Source organism: Alosa alosa, chromosome 7, assembly GCF_017589495.1.
Source record: "Alosa alosa isolate M-15738 ecotype Scorff River chromosome 7, AALO_Geno_1.1, whole genome shotgun sequence".
Taxonomy (NCBI): Eukaryota; Metazoa; Chordata; class Actinopteri; order Clupeiformes; family Clupeidae; genus Alosa; species Alosa alosa.
The window spans coordinates 28,940,682-28,959,391 of NC_063195.1; the positions used below are offsets into that span (position 1 = coordinate 28,940,682).

At 42.1% G+C, this 18,710-nt stretch overlaps 2 protein-coding genes across 3 annotated transcripts; one reads left to right on the top strand and one right to left on the bottom strand.

Annotated features, from left to right (window-relative positions):
* Positions 1-4,669: 4,669 nt before the first annotated feature.
* Positions 4,670-9,907, top strand: apol (apolipoprotein L). Its single transcript, XM_048248687.1, is given in 6 exon segments — positions 4,670-4,746; positions 6,754-6,805; positions 7,141-7,674; positions 8,393-8,500; positions 8,620-8,659; positions 8,661-9,907. Coding segments are annotated over 5 exon segments (1,521 nt in total). The 5' UTR covers positions 4,670-4,746; positions 6,754-6,785; the 3' UTR covers positions 9,480-9,907.
* A 3,695-nt stretch (positions 9,908-13,602) lies between these two features.
* LOC125297873 (peroxisomal sarcosine oxidase-like) lies at positions 13,603-18,346 on the bottom strand. 2 transcript variants are annotated; one of them, XM_048248413.1, is made up of 8 exons: positions 18,122-18,346; positions 17,376-17,524; positions 16,893-17,106; positions 15,978-16,160; positions 15,526-15,678; positions 14,666-14,815; positions 14,419-14,494; positions 13,603-14,095 (listed from the first exon to the last, which is right to left on the bottom strand). In XM_048248413.1, exons 1-8 carry the CDS (start codon positions 18,227-18,229, stop codon positions 13,965-13,967), a joined length of 1,164 nt encoding a protein of 387 aa, XP_048104370.1. In that variant the 5' UTR covers positions 18,230-18,346; the 3' UTR covers positions 13,603-13,964. The 2 variants fall into 2 exon arrangements, with proteins under 2 accessions (XP_048104370.1, XP_048104371.1); XM_048248414.1 differs by lacking the exon at positions 18,122-18,346 and adding an exon at positions 18,033-18,101.
* Positions 18,347-18,710: the final 364 nt, after the last annotated feature.

Consider the following 18,710-nt stretch of genomic DNA (forward strand, 5'->3'; position numbering starts at 1 on the left):
TCATGATGTTTACACTATAATTAACTGGCTTCAGTATTTGTAGGATTTGTAATGATTCTTAATCACTCATGTTCACAGAAGTAAAAGAAATGATGCACAGGTACTGAATCTGTTCAAATTATGATGAAAGTCCCTATGTGTGTGTGTGTGTGTGTGTGTGTGTGTGTGTGTGTGTGTGTACATTTCTTCATTAATTAATCAAACTGTTAAGAAGCCTTACAGTAATTGCATCTGTATCTTTCAGAGTGTGGGGACTGTGAGTGACACGTACATGCCTCTCCAGAGAACAGCTCAGTCCTCAGTGTATCAGAATCTACAGATAAAAAAGACGCCCCATACAGAGATGGAGATGAAGGATCTTACATAGAGTCTTTACTAAGTTCTTTACTGCAAATGGTTTAAACAATTGAGAAAAATTATCAGCTACATTGAATTGATCAACTGATTTGGACATTTGATCACTATCAGAGGCTTGTATATGTTTGACAAGTGAAGAGTTCAGATGTAAAAGTCTCCAAACGCCACCTCCATCATATGTTGCATGATTTATGAAAGTACGATGTATTGTAACATCAAGCGCTAGTCAAATTTGTAGTTTCTTATGTCTCATTCCATCGAACTACAGATCCGCTACCCGATCAGGCAAACTTCAGTTATAGCCGATAGAGGGCTGTGAAGCGAATGCAGAAATGCAGTTCACAAGTTGATGAACCACTGAAACGATTTTGGAAACATTATTTTAAGGTACAAAACGCTGGTTTAAAACGCTGATCCAAATCTGAGGCTCAACCTTTATGTTCCTTTTTTAAGATGTGTTAATCAGCTGTTATTTTTCAATTCTAACACAAAGGGTTGTGTGCTTAATTAATTGCATGATGTACAGCTCAAACAGTTCCGTCACTGTGTAACCCACTGTGTAACTTTTTGTGGTTTTCTTCTAGAGCTTTGTAAAACCAAAATGGTTTTGTTTACCTTTTTTGAAAAAAAAAAAAAAAAACATTTATTTTTTAGGAGTAAAGACAAATTATCTTTTGATCTCTGTAGAGGAATGCTTCATGTTAGGACAGGATATTGATATTTTAGTGTAGAACATTTACACATGGACAGCTGTTTGTTCTAGTCTGCGTAGTGCCTATTATCCTTTGCAGAAGTATTTCTTCTGGAAAATATATATAGGCTTGACCAGACAGTGTCCATCAAGGGAGACCAGTGTCTATCAAAAGAGTTGGTGGTTGTTTGAAAAACATATTCATAACATAAGGTTCTGTTTGTAGAAGCAATCTTTGTGAAAATGTACAGGTGTTTAGATTTTCTAATCTCATCTAATCATTCAACTGTTACTAAGTCTGTCAATTTAGGGCTCTCCCAGAATTTTTTAGCATAATGTAGAGCGGAGAATGTAGTGGTTCATTGTGCCAAAGGCTAGTGATAGCTGTGATAACTTGAGTAGAATTAAATCTTATTGACCTTGGATGACCTAGGTCTTGGTTCTTTCCAAACTGGACTATTGCATTGTTAGCTGTCCTGCCTGCTTGTGCAGTAAGACCATTAAAGATTATTCAAAATGCAGTGGCTGGTCTTTAATCAGTCAAAGCAGACACATGTAATTCCTCTCTTTCTCTTCATTGGCTTGCTGCATGTAGCATCCAGAATTAAATTAAAATCCCTCATTCGGGCCTAGGACACTTACTGGATCAGCACCTGCTATCTGAATTCCATGTCCCCTCTCGTCCACTGCGGTTCTCTGATGAGCGTCTGCTATGTCAGCCTTTCATCAACACTAAGAGGTCACATGATTTACCTTATTCTCTTCATTCTAGCGAAAGTTTTGGAATCTTCAAAAAGCGTCTAAAGACTCATCTGTTTACCTTGTTTGTAACTAATTAATTCTTAAGAGTCTCAGTTTATATATGTTTATGGTTATTGCTGTTGTTATTCTGTTAAATTAGTCTATTGATCAGGCCCAGCTCTACAGGTGGGACGGGCCTGATTAATTTTTTTCAATTATTATAATTTTTTTTTAAATATATTTCTTAAGGGCATAAACATAACAAAACATGGATGAATTCACATACTTTGTGTCTATTCATCATTCACTGTTCATGCAAAAGTAGTGAGAGCACATTCTCGGCGGTGCCATTCAAGTCAAGCTTCCACTGCAGGCAAGTTTTATCTTTCATCTGCGCTTTTCATTTTTCTATCACTCAATTGCATGTTAAGTCAATCATATGTCACCATGTAGGTAGTAGGCGCCTTATATACTTCGCAGGTGCCTGTGCTTGCATCTGAGAAGGTCTCATACGCAAACGTTGAGAAGGGAAAGGAGGAGGGGCTGTCGGCGGACCACACCTACTGGAGCAAGGAAACGGGGAATATCGATAGTATAATATTGGATAGTGAAATAGGTTTAAAATAATAATACAAAACTAATCTGCACACCAAAATGAGTTGGTTTTGTGTTGACAATTGGTTAATGGTATTGAGGGATATGTGATTTGATTATGGAGTGGCAAATAAACACAGGACAAGAAAAGGGGCTGAGGGGGGGAGATGGTTGCCCGGGGCGTTATACAAGCATAGCAGCAAATAGGCTATTCTCCCCACACTGATAGGCTACACCTTTTCTAAATCCTTTATTATACTTTTCCACCTCTGATAATTAGCCCCCCAAAATCAGCTCTGCCCCTCCCCTCTTTACTAATAGAGCTGGATCCGGGCCTGCTATTGACAATATTGTGTATTGTGTTTTTATAGGCTAGCTATACGACTTTAAACTCTTACTTTAAATAACAGTAAAAACAGTAAATCCTTTAAACTGTTTATTTAAATGTGTATTGGTGTCATTGTAAGTCACTTTGGACAACAAAACAATGATACGCATTAACATAGGACTTGTTTTTTAAGAATGGAAAGTATTTACTTTCACATTCCATTGGGCGGCCGTGGCCTACTGGTTAGCACTTCGGACCTGTAACTGGAGGGTTGCCGGTTCGAACCCCGACCAGTAGGCACGGCTGAAGTGCCCTTGAGCAAGGCACCTAACCCCTCACTGCTCCCCGAGCGCCGCTGTTGATGCAGGCAGTTCACTGCGCCGGGATTAGTGTGTGCTTCACCTCACTGTGTGCTGTGTCTGTTTCACTAATTCACGGATTGGGATAAATGCAGAGACCAAATTTCCCTCATGGGATCGAAAGAGTATATATACTTGTACATTAATGTAATTTATATCCATGATCTGTCAACAGACACAACAGAACATCATGATATCCAGACCAGCTGATCCATGGGAGAAATCTCTAGCTGGTCTGTGATGTGTCTTGGCAGATAACCATGATGATAGCCGGCATAGGTTCATCAAAGGCATTTATGATGGTGACTATGCTACATTGCTATTCAGAGATTAGCAAGACAAGAAAAATAAGACAGATAAGGAGAATGGAGGCATGGTGTTCTTGCACATGAACTTACAGGTGTGTTTGTGGTGCCTGGGTTGGAGAAAGTTCATGAGCAGAGCACTCTGCGTAGAAACAAAGGCATGTGGTACTTTGAATGAGTCAGTTGGATACTTCTACATTATGTCAGTGATGCCTCATTGACTGCATTTACATGCACTTCAGTTTCCCGATTATGAGGCTTATCCCGATTTCGATCATATTCAGGATTTGGTGTTGCATGAACACAGCGAAACTTTGTCATTAATATTATTGATGAATTCTAGTATCCCAGGTACCAACAATAAAGTTATATTATTATTAAGTTCTTTAATGTATGCATTTGCATAAGAAACTGAGATAAGGTGTAGGCCAATACATGGAATAGTATCCTTTCAGAGATTGGATTTCTTAAAACAGGGATAAGGGCTTATTCGGGTTTTGAAATTGGGATAGGATGTTTACATGTGCAAACACAAAACCAGGATACCTCAAATTCTGATCATGACCTAGCCTGGGTTTTCCCATGCTGCCTTATGCACACAAATTTATTCAAGCTGCTAGGCAGCCTGGATACCATGGACTTCGTTTTCACCTCAACGAAGGAACCAATCACAGAACGGAGGGGGGACACACAAGACAATGGCGACACACCGAAGCGGTTATGAGCTACGTACAGACGCATTTGATAGACATTCGTAGAACCCAATAAACGGCTCTGTGCATTCGTTAACCACGTTTCAAATACGAGAAAATGAATGTGTATACATACACACGCACACATACATACACACAGAGAGAGAGAGAGAGAGACAAACATGTGTGCACACACACACATGCATACACAGACAGACATGCACACACAGACACTACCCAATTAATTCATACCAGTGGTTCCCTCCAGACTCTATGTGTTACCCCCCAGACTGGCACACTCTTGATTTATTCTTCTCTAACTTTGCCTTTCTCTTTATCGTCTTTCACCCTACCCTAGTGCCTATGGTGTGATCTGCAGAAACTCTGCAGCCTCAGCCCAAGTACATTTATTTCCAACCTGTCTGGGTCCTTAGGGTGAAGAAAACACAACTCACGGTAGCCTATATACCATAACATGCACTGGAAAATTAAAAAGACCTCTTGTGCTTCAGCCCACTAATGTCAGTGGGAAGACAGAAAGACGTTCTGTCCCCAGACCCCCCCCCCCCACACACACACACAAGCCCCCCCCCCTCCCCACACACACACACACACACAGGACTCACTACTGCCGACTGGCGGCTACTTTCTTTTGTTGGACTGGACTCATCGTTGAAAGGTAGGCCATTATTATTAGATATTATTGTGCCGTTAGATTTGTCTTTTAGCGAACTCGTCAGAGACATCATGTTATACAAGCTGTTTGTGTTCTGTTTGTCAAACAGCTGCTACCGTGTGTTAGTATTTGGCTATTTTTAGCAGTTGTTACTATAGGGATAGACTGCACATTGACAACGCCAGATGTCCATAAGTCTCTGTAGCCTAATATTCTGGTGAATTAAATATGTTGGCATACCATAAGGGACAGATGTAGCCTATTTCTTTACAAAAGAAATATATAAAAATAATGGATTTAAACGAGGTAGGCCTAATACAGTTTTTTCTGAATGCTTAAACACAACTGTGATTCTAATAGCACAATTTCTAAAACTATTAATTCTTATAGCATAACCACTCACTGAGTTCACAAAACTAAAAGCACAAACACTGCTTTGCACTCAGTTTGCAATTTTGTAACACACACTTTGCACAACTGGCACAATTCACTGCACAGCACTCTCTTTGCGGAACTGTAAACACAACTCATGCTTTACACTCAATTTTCAAATGATCAACACACTCCTAGCAAATCTATACACATGTATGGCTATTATTTTCACTATTTTGCCAACTCTCTGGCACACTTTCTCATGTGAAAACTGTTTTAGATAATTAGTTCACTTTGCAATCAGCCTAAGCACTATAAATAAGCCACATGGTAATGTACAATGGGTAAAATGGAGGGAGTAGGAAGAGTGAGAAAAGTAAGAATTAGAGGAGGCTGAAGAATAGGACATGGAGGTGAAGAAGTAGGAGGAAGAAGAGGAAGAGGATGCGGAGGTGAAGAAGTGAGAGGGAGAGAATGACAAGGAGCAAGGGGAGGACGAGGAGGGGGAAGAGGAAGGGTTAGAAGAGAAAGAAATAGCTTTACAGTCAAAAAAATCAGTCTACATGTGGGGATATTGTCATGTCAGGCCTGGATACGGCATTGAAGAATATATTTTTCCCGGTGCCTTGGACTAGGACATTGCATGTGATGTAGACGAAATTTTGAGTGAGACGACCCGATGTAGACTGATTTGTTTTGTCTCAGTGAAATTGCTATTTTGTGTTTTGACTTGGAAAAACACACTTGTGTTTGTTTTGATGTGTAATAAACAGCAATACTTGAAGTTTGGATCCCTGTATGTTTACAGAACTATGACAAAAGTATGACCTCAAACTTTGACATTGTCTACCTTGTGCACAGAGAAAGCAAAAGCCAGATGTGTTTTTTATTCATACCATCAGTGTGTTGTTGGCACATTGTGTGTTTACTATTGTGATGGTTTGTGTTTACTGTTTGATACGAAAACACAATTTTTACAAAGGTGTGAAGAGTTAAGCAAGGTGTGTTAGCGTTTGCAAGAGAACTACAATGTTTTGCTGATTGGGTGAAAGGTTTTCCTATTTGTGTGTAGAGTTTTGCAAAAAAAGCCATAGTTACAAAAAATGTGCTTAAGCAATCAGAAAAAACTGTAATAGACCAGGCATGATTGAATAGAGACCACATATAAGAAAATGGACAACATATCCACATCAGTCCCTATCAACACAAGTGGTTTTCATAGGTCAGGATTATTGGGCTCTAAAACAGATTGTCAACATTATAGAGCTACTATAAAATATTCAGTTTGCACGCATTGGATCAAATCTAGATAGATATCCAAGATGGGTCGCTATCCAAAATGTATCTTGTGTGCATGGCTATGTCTGTTGGCTGCATGCAAGCTGACTTGAGTAATTTCTTTTTTCTCGAGGTGCTATTCAAAACAATGCTTCAAGGTTTGCAGGTCTGCATTTCTTTGATAGACAGTGCCGCCGCTCTCTTTTCAATGACAAGGCCCCCCAAATACCCCTGGCCAAGCACCCCCCACCACATACACACACAGACACACACACTATAGGCAAAGTTACCATTTTTAATGAAATCATCTGAGCTTCATAGCCTATGTGAAGAAAATCATCCTTTTGTGTCTTTTTAAAGGTTGAACGAACGTGACTTGGCCAGATATCAATATGGGTAAGACGGCAAAAAGGTGAGACATTTGATCCGCTGAACAGGGCAATAGATGTGTCAGATGAACGTGGGACTTATTTATGGCAAAAGAAATGGTCACTAATGTCTTTTTCAGGAGAGAAATACAGTGATTTCTGTTACATCAAAATATTGTCACTAAAATGACTAAATTGTGACTAAAACAGTCATCAGTTTTGTTGGGTAGATTTGTTGTGTCCTATAAATTAATTTAAATAAATAGTTAAATAATACATACTTGTATGCATATAGCCTATAGGCCTACTGCTTTACAGTTTGCTCCATTTTTCTGCTTTTTGTCATATATGATTGTTATCATATTTCCTTTATTTTCAGACAGGCGTTACAAAGAACTTTAGAGCGGTACATTTCTGAAACCTTATCCAGCATTCGTGCCATCAACCGTTTCTGTGCCCAACAAGACAATTGGTCCCAAAAGAGAAATGAGGAGATAACACAGATGGGAAAAATCCAGGCTGAGGCCAAGCGCAAAGGCTTTAGAAAGTTTCTGAAGGGCGTGATAACTGGTGACAGCGGACGTCAAGGTCTGGAGAAGGAGCTGGGGGATGTTCTAAAAGGCACTCTGGAAGGGATTGAGCAGTTGCAACCCTTTCTGGAAGCTGTGGAGAAGCTGGCCGTCACGTCACTCTATGCTTTCACCGATGACCACCACTTACCCAGAGGAGCCAATGCTGCGGATGTCCGTTCAGTCATCAAGGCTGCCAGGATGGCTGCCCCTCGTGTCATCCACTTCAAGAGGGACGACAAGGCGTTCTTCTTACCCAGCCTGGATATTGTGGAAGTTCTGGCATGCCAGCTGGGGAATTACATTAACAACTCGAAGCTGATCTGTGAAACGCTGGAAACAAGGTCAGGTGTCAAATAACATTAGAAGATTTAAATTGAATTGTTAACCTTTTACAGTTTTTTTCTGATTGCTTAAGCACATTTTTTGTAACTATTGGCTATTTTTGCAAAACTCTACACACAAATAGGAAAACCTTTCACCCAATCAGCAAAACATTGTTGTTCTCTTGCAAATGCTAGCACACTTTGCTTAACTCTTCACACCTTCGTAAAAATGGTGTTTTCGTATCAAACATTAAACACAAGCCATCACAATAGTAAACACACAATGTGCCAACTACACACTGATGGTATGAATAAAAAACACATCTCCTGTCACAATCAACCTGATTGAACAAACACAATCAACCTGATTGAACTTTGACCGCGTCACGCGCAAGAGCGGCAAAATGGCGCTTGCGTTGCGCTTTGCTCAGCCCAGTGGCAGACCAGTTCTGGGGCGCGCAAGACATTGACAATAATGCATTTCATAGCGCATACCGCGTGTAATGTGATAGGCCCTTTAGACCTCTCAATATCTTTTGTAATCTGATACTTCAGTGCATTTATTGACTGATGTAAAATAATCTTTACGTTATTAATCTTATTAGTTTGTGCTTGGTAAAAAAAATGGGTTTTATTGCTTTCTTGAATAGATGCATTGGAAAAAATTCTTTTTTCATTTGGGCTATTGAAATGCCTGCCCCAATTACTTTTTTACCAATGTCATTTATATTTGCAGAGAGAAAAATTCCAACTTCTCCGAGGATAGCATCTCTGAGGATAGCAATGAGGAATTCATTCAGGAAGAATCCATTCTTGACCATTTGAAACAGCTAATAGATTTAAGGTAATCATATTTTTTGTGTGCTGTAAATCTAGGAACATGATTTCAAATTGCATGGTGGCACAATGAAAGTGAGCTGAAGACCCAAAGCCCTATAATAATTATTAATAATAATTTTACAGGAATGACCCGGATCTGAGGTTGACATTCCTCTTCCAAGATCGCGGCGGAAACTTTTATTGATGAGTTCAGCAAGCGTCATACCAGGATGGAGCAGTTCCTGTTTGATCTGGAGGAGACAGAAAAAAAGCTGGATAAAATGCAACGTGGTGCCAGTATCTCTAGTGTAGCTAGCAACTCAGTAGCGGTGGCATCGGGGATATGTTCCATTGTTGGTCTGGCCTTAGCTCCAGTCACCGGAGGTGCTTCCTTGGCTCTCACTCTGACTGGGGTTGGTCTAGGGGTTACCGGCGGTGTGAACAGTCTGGTCACTGGCATCACAGATGCAGTGGTCAACAGTCGCCATAGAAAGAAAGCTGATTATATCTTCACGAATTACAAGGAGGATATGGAGAAGCTTAGTGTGTTATTGGTGGAGGTAGCAGATTCTAAGGGATCTGTAGGGTCAGATAGGAAAGGCATTAGAAGGGCATTAGAAGTAGGGAAGGCTGGATATAGGGTTGGTGCCATTGCAAAGAAGATAGATTCATTAGTAGATGGTGCCTCGGCTGTGAAAGTCCTTGGAAGTAAGGATGTGGTTAAGATTGGAAAGGGTTTCAAAGGAACACCACTGGCCCTTACTCAGGCTGCACGATATGGCTTAATTGGTCTCAATGTACTTTGCATTGGTTTTGATGGCGTCATGATAGGCAGAGAAAGTGTCAGTCTGTCCAAAAGGGGAAAAAATGAATTTGCCCAGATCATCCGGTCCAGGGTAGATCTGTGGCGCTCCGAGCTGGAGTCTTGGTCTAGGATCCACGAGTCTTTGAGAAGAGGGACCAAGAGCTTCATGGATGTAATGGATGTGACAGTTTTGCGTTGAATTGCCAATCTACTTTAGTTTTGTAAATGGTCAAGACAACAATAGAGGACTTGGTGTTTTTACACGTTAAATAACTATTTTTATGTAATGTGTAACGTGAGCCCAGCAGCGGAGAGCAGAAGTCATGAGGAGCCTTGGGAGATGACATGCCTGCCATGAATTTCCGGTGGTTACGGATTGTTCTCTTGTCCCGTGTTTGGTTCAAGTTGTACGCAGTTGGCTGACATGAATCAATGATGTTAGGTAGCCTACTCTGATCTGATTGGGTCAATGACTAGGACTATATCCGTGGATGTGCCCGAGAAGACTAACAGTTAAAATAAAAGTCTATCAACGTCAATCAGTCAACAGCGTAGTAAATGTCCCACCGTCTAAATTGCCTAAATAGGCCTACTGAGAAGTACTAAAAGTAGCCAGCAGCCAGACCAATGGATGTCTTAGCTGAATTACTGAGGCTAAGCAGGTGTGGGCCTGGTTAGTACTTGGATGGGAGATCTCCTTGGAAAACTAGGTTGCTGCTGGAAGTGGTGTTGGTGGGTGGTCAGTAGGTGGCACTCTTCCCTCTGGCCGAAAAGATCGATCCCAATGCCCCAGTGCAGTGACGGGGACACTGTACTGTGATAATAATAATAATAATAATAAGCTTTATTTGTATAGCACCTTTCATACACAGAATGCAGCTCAAAGTGCTTTACATTTGAAGCATGTAACACAATAATAGTCAGTCAGTCATTATCAATCACTTTTCTTCATTGCTAGGGGCCGTTTATGATCCACTCAGCAACATCAAAAATATAGAAAATGACATGTCATAAGACTGGCAGCCTTAACCCTCTTACCCCCCACAAGCACGCCATATGGCAACTGTGGCAAGGAAAAACTCCCATATTCCAGGAAGAAACCTTGAGCAGAACCTGACTTAATAGGGGGAGCCCATCTGCTTCTGGCTGGCTGCGCCCTCCAATAGCAGCAGATGTAGAATAATCTGAAAAAGTAGTCTACAGGATAAGATGAGTTAACTAAAAGCTTTCCTGTACAGGTATGTTTTCAGATCTTTTTTTTTAAATATTTACTGAACTCGCCTGCTTGATGTACAGAGGCAGGGTGTTCCATAGTTTGGGGGCATAATGGATAAAAGCAGCTTCTCCACTTTGTTTGTGGAGCAATTTGGGTACGATTAAAAGATTAGAATTGGATGATCTAAGTTTCCTTTGTGGTTGATAAGATATTAAAAGCTCAGAGATATATGAAGGTGCTATGCCATTCAGAGCTTTGTAAGTAATTCACCTTAAAATCAATTCTATAGGAAATAGGGAGCCAGTGCAGTTCAGCCAACACAGGGGTGATGTGTTCTCTCTTCTTTGTCTTAGTTAAAAGTCTAGCCGCAGAGTTCTGTATGAGTGCCAATTTCTTTAGATGCATCTTGTTGAATTAAAAAGGGTCGCACTTTGGCAATGTTTCTCAAGTGGAAATAGGCTGTCTGAGTAACTTTACTGATATGGGGCTTAAAACTTAACAATATCTCGCTTTAGTTTTGGTCCAAAAACTGTAGGAGATGCCGTCCTTCAGATGAGACGTCAAACTGAGGTCCTGACTCACTGTGGTCATTAAAGATCCCATGGCACTTATCGCAAAGAGTAGGTGGTTCCCTAATTCCCTGTGAAGCGCTTTGAGTGTCAAGAAAAGCGCTAATTAAATGTAATGTGTTGTTGTTGTAAAAGTGACAGAGGGAGAATAGAATGTATTTTATCTCACTAGCACATTTGCACAACGTGCTAGGGGCTCACCTAAAATGTTTTCTCAGTGATCTGTCTTTTGACCTGGCATTGGCACCATGTGACGCTATAGACACAATAGTGGTCTCACGTAAGTTTGTGAGTATTCACAAATATGGAATGTCAGTAATAATTTGGTTACAGCAAAATGGAGTTTGAATAAAAGCATATTTTACAATCTGTGTCTCTTATGTTACAAACATAATACTGGTAACTATGATATCAAAATAATACTACTTGTTGACTACAATGACAGAGAATAGCAATATTTCAAAGATATATCAGTGTCCAATAAGGAAATAAATCATACACGATTGCATTAGCACTTCTGTAAAGCAGTGTAAATATGCAGAATTTGGAAAGAATCACTAAGGTGCCTTGTATGTTAACTTGATGTATAGCATTTGGTAAGACAACATAATGATCATTATCTGCAATGAACATAAGAAATGTTTTCCCTTAGCGTCTGTGAGCAGAATAGCCACCCTTGCAACTGTAAGCCAGAGACAGAAAGTCTCACAGCCTCGCGATGTAACAAATTGCTTTACTGCACTAGTGTTCTAGCCAGGCACCGGCTAGAACAAGGCAGCGATGGAGCTTCTCAGACATTCATCATGGCAGAGCCAGTGAAAAGAAGCAGAAAGCAAGTAATTTGTTGTTGGAGGAACAGGGAAAGAGGAAATGGTAGACCGACTGATTGAGGAGGTCGTAAAATATATACTTTAAAGCTGTAGGGGCAAAGAAACCTGCGAGCAAAAAGCAAAATTGGCAAAACTGCATGGTCTATAAAATCAAGATTTCTCTTTTTTTTAAGGTTTTACCGATGGTTACAAATTATAACCTTACATTACATACTTCATACCATAGTATTTTAGTTCTGGAGGCCATATGTTCCTATGACATGGCTTAAATTCATTCAGCAAAGTACATTCATATTCAAGTTCAAGTAGTTTTATTGTCATGTACTTATAAAATTAATTATAAGTAATGAAATTCTTAAGCTCAAGAGCCAGCTCAACTTAAAAGAGTAAAATTGAAAAGCAGTAATTAGGAAGGTGTATTGTGTGTGTGTGTGTGTGTGTGTGTGTGTGTTGTGTGTCTGGGTGGGGGGTTCTGAGGTTTGAGGTTGATTAGCTATGTGGAAGAGAATTACAGTTCAGCATCCTGGTAGTTTGTGGAAAGAAGCTATCTCTGTATCTGCTCGTAGAAGTCCGCATACTCTTGTACCTTCTACCAGATGGTAGGAGGGTGAAGACACTGTGGCTGGGATGACTGGGGTCAGCGAGGATTCGCTTGGTCTTCCTCCTGCAACGCTGGCTGTAAAGGTCCTGGATAGTTGGTAACTCAGTCCTTGTGATGTGACCTGACCACCCTTTGCAAAGCTTTGCGATCATGAGCGGTGCTGTTTCCATACCATGCTGTAATGTTGCCGGTCAGGATGCTCTCAGTGGTACAGCGGTTAGTCAGTATTTCACCGTCCATTCCAAACTTCCTCAGCCGCCAAAGAAAGAGTCGCTGTCTTGCTGACTTTGTGACCATACCTATATGGTGTGACCAGCTCAGATCCTCACTGATGTTAATTCCAAGGAATCTGAAGCAGCTGACTCTCTACTGCTGTGCCTCCAGTATAGATGGGTGCGTGCTCTCCTTTGTTGTCTCCTGTAGTTCACAATCAACTCCTTGGTTTTGCTGATGTTGAGCAGCAGGTTGTTGTCTTGGCACCAGGATGTCAGGGTTGCCACCTCTGCTCTGTAAGCAGACTCATCATCACTCGTGATACAGCCGATTATGGTGGTGTCATCAGCAAACTTAATGATGGTGTGAGTTGCCATACAGTCATGAGTACAGCAGGGGGCTTAACACACATCCCTGCGGTGCACTAGTGCTGAGTGTTAGAGTGGATGAGATGATGTTACCCAGCCTGTGTCCTGTCAGTCAGGAAGTCAATGATCCAACTGCACAGAGAGGGACTGATGTTTAGGTCTCTAAATTTCATGATCAGCTTGGATGGAACTATGGTGTTAAAAGCGGAGCTGTAGTCAGATAGATAGATAGATAGATAGATAGATAGATAGATAGATAGATAGATAGATACTTTATTGATCCCCAGGGGAAATTCAAGTTGTCAATGAAGAGCATCCGTACATAGGTGTTTTTCTTATCCAGGTGAGAAAGAGCAGTGTTCAAAGCAAATGCTATCGCATCGTCTGTGGACCTGTTTGGCCTATAGGCAAACTGGAGTGGATCTAATGTAGAAGACAGGGAGGATGTAATATAATATCTCAACATACCTTGCTATAGCCTATCAATTCACTGATCAGAACAGAACAGTGGCAACAAAGTTGATGTTGATTTTTCACAACATTCTTTATTTTCACCCTTTCCCCTGACTTCAAGGTAGGGAGTGAGGGTGTAGTAGTGGAAGCATTATATAAAAATCACACCAAGTGCACTTTAAGCTTGAATTCCTCTGAATCATGTCTTCTCCATGTGAAGGAGCTCAGATGGCACACGTTCATACATGTACTACGTACCCATATTCTATGACTGTGTGCCCCGTCATCTGTGACAAAGGCATTGAAGCTTAAAGCGATCTCCTCTCATCATGAGGCAGACTGTTGATGAGCATTAAAGTCTATTGATTCAATAGTCCATGATGCTTGATGATGCATAGCATTGGTCCCGTGGAGAGCAATCATCAGGAGCAGATCTACAGTGCGGACTTGGCGGGCGTCTGGAAGCGGCTGATCTTGAACGGGGAGACGTCGTGGGAGGGCAACTGTCCCGTGCTCAGCTCGTACAGGATCTTGCCGATGACGGGGCCAAACTTAAAGCCATGACCTGAAAGGGAAGTCGCATGAAGGGCCGAGTTAGAGACCAAAACCTCACATGCCTATACATGCCTATAATGTAGTTTAGTTCTATTACCACACTCCCAGCCTGCAAATCCAACCCACAAGATTGTTGTTGTTTTTTTTGGGGGTAAATGTGTGTGTGTGTGTGTGTGTGTATGTGTGCAGGCCTCATTAAAAGTTCAGGCAGAGAAATTGTGTATGTGTGTGTGTTTGTGTGTAAGTGTGCTTTGGGTGCCGTGGGAGTATGGTAAGGCGCTTTAGGGCATATGTAGACAGCACCAGGTTACCATCATGAACACCAGGACTGACCTGAGAATCCAGCGCCGATGACAATATTCCTGTAAGTTGGGTGATGGTCCAGGACAAAGTCACTGTCAGGTGTTAACTGTCAAAATTCCAAAGATAACTCTTAATGATGAGTTATAATAAACATAATCAGGACACTTTTGGCTGAAGGAAAAGCAGCAGGCAGAGATGTATGCAGCCTGTGGCGTGTAGGGCCAGTGCGCTCCGGTTGAGAGGCCGGGCACCATGACGACGGTCACCCATGACTCACGGTGTACATGCAGCTCTCCACCACGGCGGGCACGGGCACCAGGCCGGGCATGCAGCGGGCGATGAAACGCTGCAGGATCGCGATGTCACTCTGGTCTGTCTGTCGGTCGCGCTCGTCCGGGTCTGTCTCCTTACCAATGTGGTAGCACACCTGTTAGAGGATGGAGACAGGTAGGTAGCACACCTATTAGCACACCTGTTAGAGGATAGAGACAGGTAGGTAGCACATCTATTAGCACACCTGTTAGAGGATAGAGACAGGTGATAGCACCTATTAGCACACCTGTTAGAGGATGGAGACAGGTGGTAGCACCCATATATAATTATTCTGTCTGGGATAGGACAATAGAACTATAATATACTTCAAAGCACCAAATAGTCGCTCCCCCAAGAGTATGTGTATAAGAGTTATATCATTGGAGGGGGCGTGCTGCATTTGCTTGATAGTACTAATGAGGTGCTTTTTAAGAAGCAGCACTGGAGGTGTTCGGCAGGGAAGGAATCGGAGAGGAGAAGATCTGGTAACTGTTCCAGGGATGACTTAGTTTGTAGAAAACTCCTGCTGCCTCATCCACTCGGGGGGAAAAAAAACAGTATGATCAAATGTGCAGGTGCAGATAAATAAACTGTCAAAGCTGGTTGTCAAAACAACAATTAGGAAAGAGTTTTAGTTTTCAGAGGTGCACTTAAAAGCTGCACTAATCTCAGCGTGTTAGTCAGCAGGGAGGGGAATCAGCAGTGTAATGCACATGCAAAAAGAAATTCATTTGAATAGTTCTCATTTCGCAAATGGAGCCCCAAGGCCCTATGCGCCACTCAATCCCACACAGCCACCTTTCTCAGCCAATCAGGCCGCCTCACCTTCATCAGTCCTGGGTACTCATTGGACGGCAGGCCGTAGATGTGCTGATCCGCCTCCTGGCTCTCCAGCTGGATGAAGCAGGGAAAGCGCTTCTGGACGTCATACGAGCCCGGAACCTTCTCCTGCCAGTAGCACACGTTTATCTTCACTACCTGTCCAGGAGGAGGAGGAAGTTAAATTCTGCCCAAGACCCACAGGCAGATCTTATTTGCCCAGATGAAAAATGGCCGAACTACAGACAGGCCTTTCCTCAGTGATTCCCCCTGCATTGTACAAACAAACCCAAAAGTAGCCTCCCACAATTGCTGCATTCACAATACACTTTTAAATTGAATGACCTGGTATACACTACATTGTTTGTGTGTGTGTGTGTGTGTGTGTGTAAGTAGCAAGTCCAGCGGAGAGCGACTGAGGCCATGTGTGGTGGTGGTTCGTGGTGTTCAGGCTGTACCTGCAGTGGCAGCCCCAGTCCAGTGAGGGAGAGCAGCGTGTTAGCCCACGGCCCCGCCGTTATCACCAGGCTCCTCGCCTGGTACGCCCCAGAGACTGTAGTCACCGTGGCGACCGCACCTGGCGTGATGCCAGTAACTTTTTGCCCGTCTTTGATCACCCCGCCAAGTGACTGAAATAGCCTCTGATGAAGGAAGCACAGGTAGACATAGAATCATGACACAAACAAGTTAAATGACCATAGACATGTCCATGGCTGTGAAAAAGTTATTAACAAAGTGTAAGTGTCATATGACCCCACATGAACCAGAGACAGAGATTAGTAAATGAATGATTTACTCAGCTCAGAGGCAGTTTGAACAGGAAACATTGCAAACACATGAAATAGACTAGCCAATGGGAGCACGTACCCCATCCTGAAGTGCCATTGATTGTGTTGGCATGAGAGTAGGTGGGTATCATTAGGTATCAAACTATATCCGACCTGATTGGCTTGAGTTATGTTGAGGGATCTGAATGTCTGAACAGGATGACACCATCACTCAGTAACACAATGTCCTTTATGAGAATGAACCTGCACTTACACACACAAGAATGTCTATTCTGACGGAAAAACAGAATAGTGGGTGAGACATGGGTGTTAAAAAGCAGGGTTTAATGATAAAGTGTAATGGATCAAAGTCCTGGCCTGAGTCCTCTGTGTGGGTTAGGCTGAGATTGTCAGCAGTGATATAGCAAGTGGTTCAAGGTTTAAAACGAGGCCTAATGCTGTTAATGTTCTGTTCAGAGGCTGGGGAAATATGTTAAGTGTTGGGCCCGGGTTCTTTTTACGTTGCTTTTGCTGTATCTAGTGCACCTAGCTTTGTTAAAGGCATTTACTGACGCACAGCGATGGCACTGTGAGAGTTGTCCTCACCTGAATGGACGCGAGGGCCTTGTCGGCGTACAGCACCCCTGCGGTGGTGTCCACTAGCGCCCCGTCCCCGCTGCTCAGGTTAAAGTTGGGGACGTGCTGGCTGAACTCCTCTCTCTTCAGCACCACCGTGGGAACTCGATTCCGCAGCAGCACGTCCTTGACACGGGGATACTGCTGACCGTTCTCGGCGCCCATGACAAGGAGGCCTGTGCGTCTGCAGGAGAAATATTCAAAGAAATATTTCAAGCCAACACAAGAGTAATAGCTGAATATAAAGATAGGCAGAAGATATTTAATTCATTGCAGTTGTATTTTGGGGAAGTCTGATGTTACATTTGATCGTCTTTTATAAAAGTTCAGTGAGATGTTGTATTACATTCTTGTGGGCAGCTCGCTCTTGACTTAAATGAAAATATGTCAAATATGTCAAACAATAATATTTTACTGTTTAATTCAGCATATCAGAGGAAGCATTTCACCCACCTGTATAGTTTCACACCTGCTTCTTTCTCCAGCTCAGCCCACAGTTTGTAAGAATCCTCCATCATCCGGACGTAGAAGTCCTGCGGATAGGCCTTCCGGATGATACGTGTCTGGCCATGGGAACTTCCACGAGAGTGAGGCAGGATGAACTTAAAGAGCAGGAAGAAATGAGGTCAAACCCTTTACACTTAAGGTTGGTTGTGTTAAATTACACACAGTTCTGCCACAGTGTCTTTCACTCAACATTTTGCAGTGACAGTGACACTGACTCCAATGTCTCAAAAGCAGTAATAGGACACAAGACTGCAGTTCAATATTTTCATGTCCCAAATATTGTAGCCTATTTCTTAAGTGAAGTGCAGCAAAGTATAGTAGCCTAGTAGGCTAGTGCAATACATTTTTTTCATGTTCAAAAATATTGCATTACACGCATATGAACTGCAAACAATTCCTCCAAAACTGCAGTATTCAAACACAAAAAAAATACTAGAAGTAGTGCAGTTATTTTTTGTAATCGAATCGCCAACTTTCAGCTGAAGTAGGCTACTTATTTAAAGTAGCCTAAGCTACAACACAAATGTGAAAATCTTTCCCTTTGTTATGAGTCAGCACTCGACAAAAGTGTAGCCTGTTTAGTATGGAATCAAAATAGTTTACCAGTTTGTAGGTCAGGCATACCCAGGGCATGTACATATCTTAGAGGTGCAGCGTGAAAGTAAGGTTACATGAGGGCACTGAGCACCGACCTGTTCGAGAAGGAGCGTTTTCTTGTTATTCTTTGCGTGGTAGTACGCTGTACAAGACCCCTGGATCCCAGCTCCGATCACAATGCAATCGTATACTTGCGAAGACATTTTTCGCACAGCTCCGCGACAATCACACACTGACGGACTTAAATCAACTCTAAAGAGTGGAAGTTGTTACACTTCCAACTTGAAGTTAGCAGTCCGGAGTTATCTAGTTACACTTACGTAACCATGCCTGACAGATGGCCTAGTTGGCATTCCCTTCGTGTAGTGGCTCTCTGTAGGCTAGCCTATAGTACGACGGAGTATAGGGCCACACATGAAGAAAAAAATATTTTTTGCCTTGACGAGATCAAACTCGACATGTCAATGAAACATTGCAGTTTTCTTCGAGTGCAACAATGATTAGACATAGACATAGGCCTACATCATGTGGACAAAACATAGAACATATTAACCTCCGTTGCTCAGCCAAATACTTTCCTGTTATCACAGAGTTACAAGCGGTAAATGCGATGGTCAAAAGTAAACGTCATTAGCGGTTTATTTATTTTATTAGGCCTATTATTAAAGACTGTTTTTCATCTAA